Below are 14,546 nucleotides of genomic sequence, written 5' to 3' on the forward strand. Positions count from 1 at the left end.
TGTCTTTATCCTTGACCACACCGCCAGCACTTGTCTTTATCCTTGACCACACCGCCAGCACTTGTCTTTATCCTTGACCACACCGCCAGCACTTGTCTTTATCCTTGACCACACCGCCAGCACTTGTCTTTATCCTTGACCACACCGCCAGCACTTGTCTTTATCCTTGACCACACCGCCAGCACTTGTCTTTATCCTTGACCACACCGCCAGCACTTGTCTTTATCCTTGACCCCATTGAGCTATTTGGTCTTTGGAGAGCTTCTTAAAACTTCTCACAATAACTGAGGTAGTGTTCTTGATTCTTGCATAAAGGACATAATGGTTTAGGCTTCTCTTTGGCCCTTGGATACCTTCCCTTCCTGTGGAGCTGAGGACTTCTTCTTGGACTTTGGGGAGACTCTGAATGCTCAGTAGTCTGGTCTGTGTTGTAGAGGACTGTGGCAGACTTGTTCTTGTTGTGGTAAGACGAACGCTGTTCTTTAGCTCCATTTTCCTCTTTCTGGTCCAACTCGACGGGCCCGACTGGGAATCCGCTTGGCCTGAGACTTGACTTGTAACCATGCAGTCAAGTAGGGTGTAGGTTCTGTCAACCCTTTGGTAAGGCAAAAGGTTTTTTGGGCCTGGAGTCACAGGTGCTAGTGTAACAGTATAACTTTAGACCGTCCCCTCACCCATACCCGGGCGCGAACCAGGGACCCTCTGCACACATCAACAACAGTCACCCACAAAGCATCATTACCCATCGCTCCACAAAAGCCACGGCCCTTGCAGAGCAAGGGGAACTACTACTTCAAGGTCTCAGAGCAAGTGATGTCACCGATTGAAATGCTATTTAGCGTGCACCGCTAACTAAGCTAGCCGTTTCACATGCGTTACACTAGAGGCACCCCAAGTGTAGGCTGCTGGCGTGGATTGGGCCTTTGTGGTGGCCCCGCCCCATGACCTTTTATAGGATAAGAGCGGGTGTGGTGCTGGCATGCTCATAGAAGGGTAGAGTAACCATAACCCTTTTCTAAGAGGGAGTGGCACCGCTCTGCCTTCTTCAGTTAGTTCTGGGCCTGGCGAAGGCGTTGCTGCTCTCTCCATTGTCTTGCTCTACTCTTCAGCTGCATCTCCTGGTATCTTCACTCCGTGGTGAGTTGGTGTCTCTCCATCGCTAGTTTTGGAATTGAACCGTGCTGCCTCTCTCTCTCTCTCTCTCTCTAGCGAACTGGTGTTCCAGTTCTATCTTCTTAAGATGAACTTGAATATGAGTCATCTCTGTTGTTGCCATTACTGCTTTGTTGACTGTGGGCTGGTGACTCCCCTTCTTTGGTGGTGCTTTTAATGACCTTTTATTGTGGCTGGCCTGGGCTCAACAGTTCGCTTTGTTGAGGTTGTGGATGATTCTCTTCATCAGAATCCTCCTCAAGGTCTTCTTTTTCCGGGGGCTTTGGCTTGCCTGAAGCTGACCTGTGGGGGGAGGGCTCACCAGTTTGAATACCCTCACCTCGGCGGACATGCCCACTTGGAGCGTTTATTAGAGTGTGTGGGGTGGTTGACTATGTAGTCCTCCATTCATTTAGGATGCTGTATCTACCATCGTGGACGGTCATCTCCTTGGGGCTTGGTCCCTTGGGAGATCTGGTTGTCCTCAGTCTTGATGTCCATCATCCCGGTTTGAAGAACCATAAAACGGAGTCTGGTACTCTCAAATGTGTGGATAGGCCACTGGGTGTAAACGGATGCAGGATATTTCGGCCTGTAACAAAGCCCTTTTGTGGGGGAAAAACAAATTGTCTGGTCCTCATCAGTGGGTGGGCCAATGCCCTCCAGGTCCATCCATAGCTACGCCCCTACCAAGTCATGTGAAATCTATAGATTAGGGCCCCAATTGAATTTATTTCAATTGACTGATTTCCTTATATGAACTGTTACTCAGTAAACTCGTTGAAAAATGTTGCATGTTGGTTTTATATTTTTGTTCAGTATAAGTAGACCAGACCAAGCTGCTATTGACCGGAACTGACCTTTTTTCTTTCAATGGTAAACCGCCCGAGTAAACCATCTTCATTTATCCACCATCTTTGTCTGTGCTAAAAAAAGAATATATATTTTTTATAGCTCTGACAGTGTCAACAAAGGCTGTGTTCATAACCAAGTTGGAAGGTGGTAATTACCTGTTGTGCAGTGTTAAATATCAGTTGGATGCATTCACGGTCTTTGAACTCATTGAGAAACACAGATTGGCTCATGGTCAACAAGCTGCATAAACTAAACGTACAGCCATCATGCTTGTAAACAACTTATAGTGTTCAAAAAACATGGTTTTTTTTAGGAATAACCCAACAAGTGATATGCTTCAGTAAGATTGCATTTTTATCATTTATAGCCATGGTTATCAACTGTATGGCAGGGATGGAACAGAAGTCGCAGAGAGGTATTTGGGTGTGCGAGATTTGACATCAGAGCAGTTACAGGGTGTGTTAAGTAGTGGTGTCCCATTCTTTCAGGTTGTTGGCATGAGGTAGGACTAAGTAGATTTAAATAGTAGAGTAGGTTGGTGTTTTTTTTAAATTGTATTAATTTTTTTATTTTTTTTTGTGAGGGTAGTGTAATTGCTCACCCGTGTGTTAGATGGTAGGGTATTTGTATATTTTGTATATTCAATTTTTTTTTAAAGCAAAGTATAACATAGTTCTACTCTGGTCTAGTACGTTGAGGTAATGCAACATATTGGATGCCAACTGCCGGTAAACCTCAAAGAAGAAAAAAAAAGAAGAAGGAACGCGTACACTGTGGGTGCTACTTCGAGAACACAAACACGTGCATCTTTCACAGAGAAGGGCATCTCTGGTGTTTTGTCAGACAGAGGTTTGTGCGGTTTAGGGATAACATTCCAGGGCCCTCGTTTATCAATGTCACGTACAAAAGCTTCTAAATGAACTTGTACGAAGAAAATGGAGAATGTTGATTTACACACACCTGTAAATATTTTGCTTTGATAAATCAGACACTTTCTTAAACACTGTGCTAGTGCAAGTGAAGTCTCATTTACATAAATAACTGCCCTAAATGACCATTTATGGTCACATACCTTCCCTTTTAAAGCTGCCAGAAATGTCACTTGGGAGCAGGTTAGAGCTGTGGTAAATTCTGCCTCATCTGAGTGCAGAACAGTTAATGAAATGAAAAAGAAATGGTTTGATTTGAAAACATATGCAAAAAAAATACAAATTTGGTCCACAAAAGCGATATAAGTGCAACAGGATTAGGGCAGAGTGACTCCTCACTGTCTGCTATAGACCAGCACACTGTCTGCTATGGACCAGCACACTGTCTGCTATGGACCAGCCCACTGTCTGCTATAGACCAGCACACTGTCTGCTATGGACCAGCACACTGTCTGCTATGGACCAGCATACTGTCTGCTATGGACCAGCCCACTGTCTGCTATAGACCAGCACACTGTCTGCTATGGACCAGCCCACTGTCTGCTATGGACCAGCCCACTGTCTGCTATGGACCAGCCCACTGTCTGCTATGGACCAGCACACTGTCTGCTATGGACCAGCCCACTGTCTGCTATAGACCAGCCCACTGTCTGCTATGGACCAGCCCACTGTCTGCTATGGACCAGCCCACTGTCTGCTATGGACCAGCCTACTGTCTGCTATGGACCAGCCTACTGTCTGCTATGGACCAGCCTACTGTCTGCTATGGACCAGCCCACTGTCTGCTATGGACCAGCACACTGTCTGCTATGGACCAGCCCACTGTCTGCTATGGACCAGCCCACCAGCCCACTGTCTGCTATGGACCAGCCCACTGTCTGCTATGGACCAGCACACTGTCTGCTATGGACCAGCCTACTGTCTGCTATGGACCAGCCTACTGTCTGCTATGGACCAGCCCACTGTCTGCTATGGACCAGCACACTGTCTGCTATGGACCAGCACACTGTCTGCTATGGACCAGCACACTGTCTGCTATGGACCAGCACACTGTCTGCTATGGACCAGCCTACTGTCTGCTATGGACCAGCCTACTGTCTGCTATGGACCAGCCTACTGTCTGCTATGGACCAGCCTACTGTCTGCTATGGACCAGCCTACTGTCTGCTATGGACCAGCCTACTGTCTGCTATGGACCAGCACACTGTCTGCTATGGACCAGCACACTGTCTGCTATGGACCAGCACACTGTCTGCTATGGACCAGCATACTGTCTGCTATGGACCAGCACACTGTCTGCTATGGACCAGCACACTGTCTGCTATGGCAGCATAATTGGAGAGACCTCAGTGTCTGGCATCATTTGTTATGGTGATACTGAGGAACCTCACCCAGACCCTGAAGAAATACCAGACACACCAACTGATGGTAAGTCGAGCCTTATTTTTGCAACCATATTCAGACATGGACCACATCTAAACATTTTTTCTTGACAATAAATATAATATATGACAAAATAAATTTAACAAAATGTATTTAAAAAAAGAACATGAAATCTTCACAGATGTGGGTGATTTGCCTGACCCCTCATTCCCAGGCCTACCAGAAGGGTGCCCTCTGACCCCTCATTCCCAGGCCTACCAGAAGGGTGCCCTCTGACCCCTCATTCCCAGGCCTACCAGAAGGGTGCCCTCTGACCCCTCATTCCCAGGCCTACCAGAAGGGTGCCCTCTGACCCCTCATTCCCAGGCTTACCAGAAGGGTGTCCTCTGACCCTTCATTCCCAGGCCTACCAGAAGGGTGCCCTCTGACCCCTCATTCCCAGGCCTACCAGAAGGGTGCCCTCTGACCCCTCATTCCCAGGCCTACCAGAAGGGTGTCCTCTGACCCCTCATTCCCAGGCCTACCAGAAGGGTGTCCTCTGACCCCTCATTCCCAGGCCTACCAAAAGGGTGCCCTCTGACCCCTCATTCCCAGGCCTACCAGAAGGGTGCCCTCTGACCCCTCATTCCCAGGCCTACCAGAATGGTGTCCTCTGACCCCTCATTCCCAGGCCTACCAGAAGGGTGTCCTCTGACCCCAACAACAGATCAACACATTAATTCTTGGACTCAAACAGCAGCTGGATGCAACAGACAGAGAAATAAATAAATCATTGAAAGAACTTGTTGATCGTGTCAAACATGTGAGGCAATAAATTCTGGTGTAAATGTAAATGCTTGAGTTTATTTTTTATTTTTACAGGGACAGTGCACATTAATCAACGTTTCAGTAAAAGTGCTGGTTTTAGCCAGCCGGTTAATTTTCAACCGCAGTCCCTGGGCAGGTTATTAAAAACAATTACAATATAGACAATCATTGAGCACACGCAGAGCAACATGGGACAAGCAAGACGTAGCAACATAGAACAAACATAGAACAAAAAGCAGCAAGACAAAATTCATAAAAGCAAAAAAGTGTTTCCACACCTCACAAGCTACAGACAACATGGAAAGCGGCAATACACAGCTAGGGATTATGATCACAAATCTGATTGACCTTTAGCCGTGTATTCATGCATTTTGTGATAGGTGGTGCAGTTATGTGTGTCTGATGGAAGTGTATTCCAGACATGGGAAGCTCTCACAGAGAAAGCAGATTTACTAACGGTGCTTTTCCTTAAGGGAACTATACAGTCACCTCTCATGGCAGACCTTGTGGATCTGCTGCCATATGTTTGGGCTTTCTGTTTAACAAAAATACTGAGTGGAGGGGGAGCCAGGCCATGTAGGATCTTGAATACAAGACTTGCGTCAGTGTATTGCACAATATTTTCCCAACTCAGGAGCTCATGCATTCTGAGGATGTAACAGATGGCTATTGGGCTTCCTATCAAACACTTTGAGAGCCTGTTTGTAGACAGACATTTCTCATATATCCATTTGTTTTGTCTTGTTTCATACACACCTGGTTTTCATTCCATAATCACACTGCATGTATTTAGTCCTCTGTTTCCCTCCATGTCTTTGTGTGGAATTGTTTATTGTTAATGGTGTATGTTCACGCGCTATACTCTTGTATTCATGTTCCGTATTCTTTGGGCACTTAAGATGTCATGTTGCGCCTATTTTTTTGACCAGAGTAAAATTGCTGCTGCCTGTTTACTCTACTCTGCTGTCCTGCACCTGACCTCGCCTGCCTTACACAGCCTTAACAATAGTTCATGATATGGTCCAGTATGTCAATCCTCTCTCCTTTTCAAGGAGGGTATTTTATTCGCAGTTTGACTTTTCACCCACAAAGTGCTGTGCGTACGCATTGTGCTTAAATACGCGTGTGCTTAAATTTACGCACATTCTCAAGTATAAGTACAAATGGATAAATCCCACACTTTGCTTAGAAATGATCCCATGCATGGTTTACGAACAGTACGCAACATTGATAAATGAGGGCACAGGAGTGGGAGACGCACGTCGATTGAATCGAATGATAGATTGAAGGAAGGAGCAAAACCTCTCGGTTTTACTGTTGTTTGCTGAAGCGGTTCTCCCAATTTATGTAAAACTTGGGTATGTGAGATATGCGGTGAGACAGAAGTGTTACAATTGTAAAAAGTTAGGACACGTGGCAAGTGTTTGTAGAAGGAATAAATGTGTAGTAGTTGAAGGGTCAGATGAAGCATGTTGCTGTAATGGTGATGGGAATCACGTGCCCCGAGTGCCCTGTATGGATGAGGGAGGTCGCAGTGGCTAGGATCAGGGCTATCCAGCAGGTCTCCTATGTGGAGGCAGTGAAAATATCTGAAGGAGTGAGTAGAGTTGGTTCTGGTTGTGAATGGCCCACAGTCTGCAGTGAATGCCATGCAGGAGAAGGATCCCGACATACTAATAGCGAAGAAAGTGGACTTTGTTGCGTTCATAACGAAAGTGATAAATTGCACGAGTCAAACTAATAAAATAAATCAAAGAAGCTAAACATCATTGTGTAGCGGCAAATATATTTCTGGATCTCCAGGAATTTACAGCTAAAATATTACAGGGCGTACTGAATTAAGAAGTTCCCCACTCCCAGGTGTAGGGATCTGAATAGTACCGTTTTTGTTTGACGTTCAGGGTAGTGGCGTGAATTTGGTCCGTGTTAATGTATTTATTGTTGGTAATTTAGTATGATTTGTTCATCCACATCATTTTTTTGTTTTTGTGGTATTTTTTTTATTTCCCGTACGGTAGGTGGCGGCAATACACTTTATGAGTGTCGTCCGCCAATAAACATCAGCAAAGAAGAAGGTTATGAACGCAGCACAAGACATTGTCAGCGGGTATGGTTTGTTTGTGACAGCCATTCTTCCTTCGTTGACGAATCCATAGTAGCTGAATACCCAACTCTCAGTCGACTGAAAATGTCTAAACTACAGTTGTTACGTTTGTTTTTAAATGAGCGTTTAACGGCGGCTGCTGTGGAGATTTTCGGGGCAGTTGAGAAAACGGTAGGAGAATACCAGGAGGAGAATGATCGGCTACGGAGAATGCTGTGGATCACACCGGAGATACCTCTATGTAAAATAGGTTCGTATGTAGCGCTACTGATAGCTAGCTATAGTTCTACTCCTTTAATACACTCCACACTGTTTAGGCTAACAGTGATCACCATTTCAACAATTGTACTTTAAAAAAAAAATATATATATATATATACACGTTTACCATACATGGGTAAAAACATAGTATTTGTCACAAACCAGGAAGTTATTTGAATTTATAATTAATGAATTGACAAACTTTAGAAATAAATAGCTTTTTAATGTATTAAGAGCTCATTTAAAATATACATATTTTTTGTTTTTGTTATTGGATTGGAATTTGAGTTTACTTTTATATTGAATTTACAAGGTTAACTTCAAATATACCCCAAACCATCAAATCAAATGTTATACCACATGCTTAGTAAACAACAGGTGTAGACTAACAGTTAAATGCTTACTTGCCTAAAGACTGTATAGGTAACCTCTGCTCCTTCCCTCCAGACTCCCTGCAGCTCTCTGTCTCTGAAGAGGAGGTTCCCCCTGAGCAGCAGCACTGTGAGCAGGAGTGGAGCCCCAGTCTGGAGCAGGAGGACCCAGAGACCAAACAGATTAAAGAGGAACAGGAGGAACTGAGAACCAGTCAGGAGGAAGAGCAGCTTCAAGGGCTCATTCATACCAAAGACTCCATATTCCCTTCAACTTCTGTGAAAAGTGAATTTGATCAGGAGGACCATCTTTGGTTCTTGACTCTTCCCCAAACCCAGACTGTGGAGAACAGAGAGAGTGAACCTAAACCAATGCATCTCACATCTTTTGGCACCGTGACCCACCTAAAGGGTCTCAACATTCACTGTGACCCTCCAGATAATCAAAACAATGCATCAAGCCACAGCTCAGCTGTAAGCATTGACCCAGTAAGACTTTACAACAGTCCACTATTGGATCCCAGCCAACCTTTGGATCTCAATCGACCAATGGAGAAACACCGTTCCAAGCCCGGCATCATGTCCAGAAAAGCTCTGGAAGCTGACCTGCAGAGGCATGTGACTCTCGCCAAGAAGAGCCTAAGTGAATGCTATAACTCCACCTGTAAACTGAAGGCCCATGTCCGACTCTGTCACGGTGGAAAACCCTGCGCCTGCCCCTTTTGTGGAAAGGCCTTCAAACAAAAAGGACATCTGTCCAGGCACATGAATATTCACACAGGAGAGAAACCATTTACCTGTGGTGACTGTGGGAAAACCTTCAATCGCAAGGAGCACCTAACTAAACATAGACAGACTCACACAGGAGAGAAACCCTTTAGCTGTGGTGACTGTGGGAAAAGCTTTAATCGCAAGGAGCACCTAAATAAACATATACGCATTCATAGAGGAGAGAAACCATTTAGCTGTAGAGACTGTGGAAAAATGTTCAATCGGAAGGGAAACCTGAATTTGCACATACTGACTCACACAGGAGAGAAACAACATGGCTGCTCAGTCTGTGGTAAAAGATTCACTCAGAAGACTCATCTGCTGAAGCATATGGACAATATCCACAAAGAGGGAAAAACAGACAGAAGAAATAAAATCTTCAGTCAGAAGATGGGAATAAAAAGACAGGATGTGGACAACACTCATACGAAAGGAGAGCAACTCCAGACCATTCATGCTGTGTCTCTCAGATGAATAAATGTATCATAGATTGTCATAAAACATTGTATGTAAATAAAGTTTGATTTGGATTTGAACGATGAGTACAGCCTATTGCAGGAAATTCACAGGTCTGTTGAAATTTTACCTTAATTAGAAACAGTAATATCTGGTCGTTTTGATTTGGAATGTCTCTCTGGGTGATGACAGAATGGTCGGGCTTTATTGATACATTTATATTGAATACAATTCCAGAAGAGGAGGGGGACCCATGTACCCCAATCAAGCAGACTTCAGTCACCCACTTGGCTTCAGACACCCCCAAGATTGACGCGGGAGACGAATACATCTATGGCCTCCTCCTTGTCAGGCCTCTCACACTGCAGACAAGAGTCCTGGGGCGAGCCTGGCTGGATGAGGGGGGCTTAGCCGCCTCAGTTCAAACTTAGTACCTACCTCAGTTTTATGTCCCTATATAAAAATAGCAACAACGTTTTAATGATTGAGTGACAGGTTGGCACATAAAAAAAATATTTATCCGCTGCACTGTTCAACACAACTGGGCGCGCTGCGGTGTGTGTAGGGGGGCTATGGAAAGCCACTAGGTGGTTAGGTATTTTCCTTTGGGGAGAAAACACTTCTCATCTCTGTGGTAGGCTAAGTGAATAACATGATGCTCCTACACCTGTAATATTTAATTTCGATGTATTAGGTATACCGTTGAAGCTGCTTCACTCTTAGCTAGCTAGCTGTAAAATGTGTTTGTGTTATTAGCCTTAGCCTATTGAGCTGGCTCAAAGCAGTTAATCTGCCACGGTGGATATCAGAAATGGGGTTCACCATGACGATTAGGAGAGCGATGAGCAGCAGCATCAAACCACAGACCGCCACCAGGCCCGACAGCATTCTATATGTTTCAAGTTTAAAATAGTGGTAAATATGTTTAAGCATAGATTTTCTGGTGTACTTAATTTTTGCCATTTGTTTGCCATGTGTCTTTGTCCTTGATAGCCAATGCATTAGATTTATCAGTTGATTTATCATCGTTTGCTTTTGTCAGTCAGCTGTTTAGAGCGCTCACTGCGTTGTTTTTCCAGGTGCGCGCGGGAACCGGTGTTGTCGGTGCCATCCGTAGCCAGAAGTAGTAGACGGTTAGTTTAGCTTTATTATTTTCTGTTTCTTTCCTGGATCGGCTGATGATGGTGGACAATATCACTAGACAACTAGCCTACAGCTAGACACCAGTGCGCATCCAATTCATCCAACAAGTAGACTATACTCTAATGACAGTAGGCCTATAAATGGCCTCATTTGATTAGATAAGGTTTTAACGTTCGGTGAGAAGCATTCGATTTTGCAATGGCACAGGCCAACATTACTTTGGATTTGTGTGCGCGAGATCTGGGTTCACGGTGAAACACGTAGGCATAGTAACACATACAGTGCATTTTCCCGAGAACTCCAAGATCCATAGTTTGTACAGGGTTTAACTTCAATGCTCTACTTCAATTCGTACATTCTTAATAATGACACATAACACTGTCATAAATGTAATTCATGTAAAGAAAGGTTGTGTTTTATGTCACACGATCTGTGAAGACTCCAAGCATTAACTCGTGAATTAGGGTGTAAAAAATACGCACGAAATCTGCTGAAATATATGATGTAGATATATGCACGAATTGAATGTGAGGTTGGTCTGACATAATTTACAAAGGAAGCATTTGTGTTTAGTGAGTCCGCCAGATCAGAGACAGTAGGGATGACCAGGGATGTTCTCTGTTTAGTGAGTCCGACAGATCAGAGGCAGTAGGGATGACCAGGGATATTCTCTGTTTAGTGAGTCCGCCAGATCAGAGACAGGAGGGATGGCCAGGGATGTTCTCTGTTTAGTGAGTCAGCCAGATCAGAGACAGTAGGGATGACCAGGGATGTTCTCTGTTTAGTGAGTCCGCCAGATCAGAGACAGTAGGGATGACCAGGGATGTTCTCTGTTTAGTGAGTCCGCCAGATCAGAGGCAGTAGGGATGACCAGGGATGTTCTCTGTTTAGTGAGTCCGCCAGATCAGAGGCAGTAGGGATGACCAGGGATGTTCTCTGTTTAGTGAGTCCGCCAGATCAGAGGCAGTAGGGATGACCAGGGATGTTCTCTGTTTAGTGAGTCCGCCAGATCAGAGACAGTAGGGATGACCAGGGATGTTCTCTGTTTAGTGAGTCCGCCAGATCAGAGACAGTAGGGGTGACCAGGGATGTTCTCTGTTTAGTGAGTCCGCCAGATCAGAGACAGTAGGGGTGACCAGGGATGTTCTCTGTTTAGTGAGTCCGCCAGATCAGAGACAGTAGGGGTGACCAGGGATGTTCTCTGTTTAGTGAGTCCGCCAGATCAGAGGCAGTAGGGGTGACCAGGGATGTTCTCTGTTTAGTGAGTCCGCCAGATCAGAGACAGTAGGGATGACCAGGGATGTTCTCTGTTTAGTGAGTCCGCCAGATCAGAGACAGTAGGGATGACCAGGGATGTTCTCTGTTTAGTGAGTCCGCCAGATCAGAGACAGTAGGGATGACCAGGCATGTTCTCTGTTTAGTGAGTCCGCCAGATCAGAGACAGTAGGGATGACCAGGGATGTTCTCTGTTTAGTGAGTCCGCCAGATCAGAGGCAGTAGGGATGACCAGGGATGTTCTCTGTTTAGTGAGTCCGCCAGATCAGAGACAGTAGGGATGACCAGGGATGTTCTCTGTTTAGTGAGTCCGCCAGATCAGAGGCAGTAGGGATGACCAGGGATGTTCTCTGTTTAGTGAGTCCGACAGATCAGAGGCAGTAGGGATGACCAGGGATATTCTCTGTTTAGTGAGTCCGCCAGATCAGAGACAGGAGGGATGACCAGGGATGTTCTCTGTTTAGTGAGTCCGCCAGATCAGAGACAGTAGGGATGACCAGGGATGTTCTCTGTTTAGTGAGTCCGCCAGATCAGAGGCAGTAGGGATGACCAGGGATGTTCTCTGTTTAGTGAGTCCGCCAGATCAGAGACAGTAGGGATGACCAGGGATGTTCTCTGTTTAGTGAGTCCGCCAGATCAGAGGCAGTAGGGATGACCAGGGATGTTCTCTGTTTAGTGAGTCCGCCAGATCAGAGACAGTAGGGATGACCAGGGATGTTCTCTGTTTAGTGAGTCCGCCAGATCAGAGGCAGTAGGGATGACCAGGGATGTTCTCTGTTTAGTGAGTCCGCCAGATCAGAGGCAGTAGGGATGACCAGGGATGTTCTCTGTTTAGTGAGTCCGCCAGATCAGAGACAGTAGGGATGACCAGGGATGTTCTCTGTTTAGTGAGTCCGCCAGATCAGAGACAGTAGGGATGACCAGGGATGTTCTCTGTTTAGTGAGTCCGCCAGATCAGAGACAGTAGGGATGACCAGGGATGTTCTCTGTTTAGTGAGTCCGCCAGATCAGAGGCAGTAGGGATGACCAGGGATGTTCTCTGTTTAGTGAGTCCGCCAGATCAGAGACAGTAGGGATGACCAGGGATGTTCTCTGTTTAGTGAGTCCACCAGATCAGAGGCAGTAGGGGTGACCAGGGATGTTCTCTGTTTAGTGAGTCCGCCAGATCAGAGGCAGTAGGGATGACCAGGGATGTTCTCTGTTTAGTGAGTCCTCCATATCAGAAGCAGTAGGGATGGCCAGGGATGTTCTCTGTTTAGTGAGTCCGCCAGATCAGAGGCAGTAGGGATGAGCAGAGATGTTCTCTGTTTAGTGAGTCCGCCAGATCAGAGACAGTAGGGATGACCAGGGATGTTCTCTGTTTAGTGAGTCCGCCAGATCAGAGACAGTAGGGATGACCAGGGATGTTCTCTGTTTAGTGAGTCTGCCAGATCAGAGGCAGTAGGGATGATCAGGGATGTTCTCTGTTTAGTGAGTCCTCCATATCAGAAGCAGTAGGGATGGCCAGGGATGTTCTCTGTTTAGTGAGTCCTCCAGATCAGAGACAGTAAGGATGACCCGAGATGTTCTCCTGATAAGTGTGTGAATTGCACAATTTCTGTCCTGCTAAGCATTCGAAATGTAACGAGTACGCGTGGGTGTCAGGGGAAAAGTACATTAAGGCAGTTTTCGTTTCATTGTTATTTAATCCTAAGCAAGTCACAGCCTATATGCGCAATTTGTAGACTATAATGATTTAATACAACAGAATGTTGTTTAAATGCTGTTGTGTCGCACTCGTTTCAGTGTATTTCTTTGTAGGCTATAGCCTTGAAATAATATAAATAATATAGCCTAAATAATTCATGTTAGTTCCTTTTAGGCTTCCTGTCAGGCTCCTGACCTATTTAAGAGTGTTTATATGCTGTTTAATACGACATGTAGCCTATTTTAAATGATGTTCACTTCTTACATTCACCTTTTCATATTTATTCAAATAAATACTTTTCATTCAAATCCAGATGGTTTGGTTTCAGTACTTAATTAAAAACCAATTGGTAGGTCCAGGTATTCACAAAAATAGATGGGTGTTGGTTAAATTGTGATTTTAATGAATGGAGCGAATTTGGAGCGCAGTTTTTTTCCCCTGTAAGCATGGATCGGTTTTTAGCGGGAGCTCAACTCCTCCCACATACTCCGTTGGAAACGCAATAGAGCTCGAGAGCTTGTAGTCCTAAAACCCGGAAATGAGTTACCTCTGGTTCGTTCAGCCATCCCTGTTGGAAAAATGAATGAGGAAAGAATAGGGTTTTGGAATAAACGCTGAAAATAAGGTCTGAGGTCAACACATGCTGAAGATATCTTATACCTTTTGTCCTATGAGATAATATCAGTGAGTTAACAGGACCTTTAGTGGCTGTTTTTAGGGAATCTTAGGTGGTGAGAAAGCAACAAATAGTCCATCTCTGATAAGGGAGGAGCTGGTTTTTACATATTGTGTATATTAATTTCTTCTGAATTTAGTTAGTCCGGGTACCCCCAAGCCACAAGACTATTTAGCAGTCTTACGGCTTGGAGGTAGAAGCTGTTCAGGGTCCTGCCGGTTCCAGACTTGGTGTATCAGTACCGCTTGCCGTGCGGTAGCAGAGAGAACAGTCTATGACTTGGGTGGCTGGGGTCTTTGACAATTTTTAGGGCCTTCTTTGGACACCGCCTGGTATAGAGGTCCTGGACGTCAGTGACCTCAGCCCCAGTGATGTACTGGGACTGTGGGGCGGCAGGGTAGCCTAGTGGTTAGAGTGTTGGACTAGTAACTGAAAGGTTGCAAGTTCAAATCCCCGAGCTGACGAGGTACAAATCTGTCATTCTGCCCCTGAACAGGCAGTTAACCCACTGTTCCTAGGCCGTCATTGAAAATAAGAATTTGTTCTAAACTGGCTTGCCAAGGTAAATTAAAAATAAAACTGGGCTGTACAGTCAGATGCCAATCAGTTGCCATACCAAGCAGTGATTCAGCCAGGCAAGATGCTCTCAATGGTGCAGCTGAACATGAAGCTCTCGA

The 14,546-nt window shown here is 45.3% G+C and overlaps 1 protein-coding gene across 1 annotated transcript; it reads left to right on the forward strand.

The window, feature by feature from the left end:
- The first annotated feature begins 7,205 nt into the window (after positions 1–7,205).
- LOC135509907 (zinc finger protein 880-like) lies at positions 7,206–9,168 on the forward strand. Its single transcript, XM_064930735.1, has 2 exons — positions 7,206–7,480; positions 7,938–9,168. The coding sequence occupies exons 1-2, from the start codon at positions 7,315–7,317 to the stop codon at positions 9,104–9,106; spliced, it is 1,335 nt and encodes a 444-aa protein (XP_064786807.1). The 5' UTR covers positions 7,206–7,314; the 3' UTR covers positions 9,107–9,168.
- Positions 9,169–14,546: the final 5,378 nt, after the last annotated feature.

Source organism: Oncorhynchus masou, chromosome 23 (genome assembly GCF_036934945.1).
Source record: "Oncorhynchus masou masou isolate Uvic2021 chromosome 23, UVic_Omas_1.1, whole genome shotgun sequence".
Lineage (NCBI taxonomy): Eukaryota > Metazoa > Chordata > Actinopteri > Salmoniformes > Salmonidae > Oncorhynchus > Oncorhynchus masou.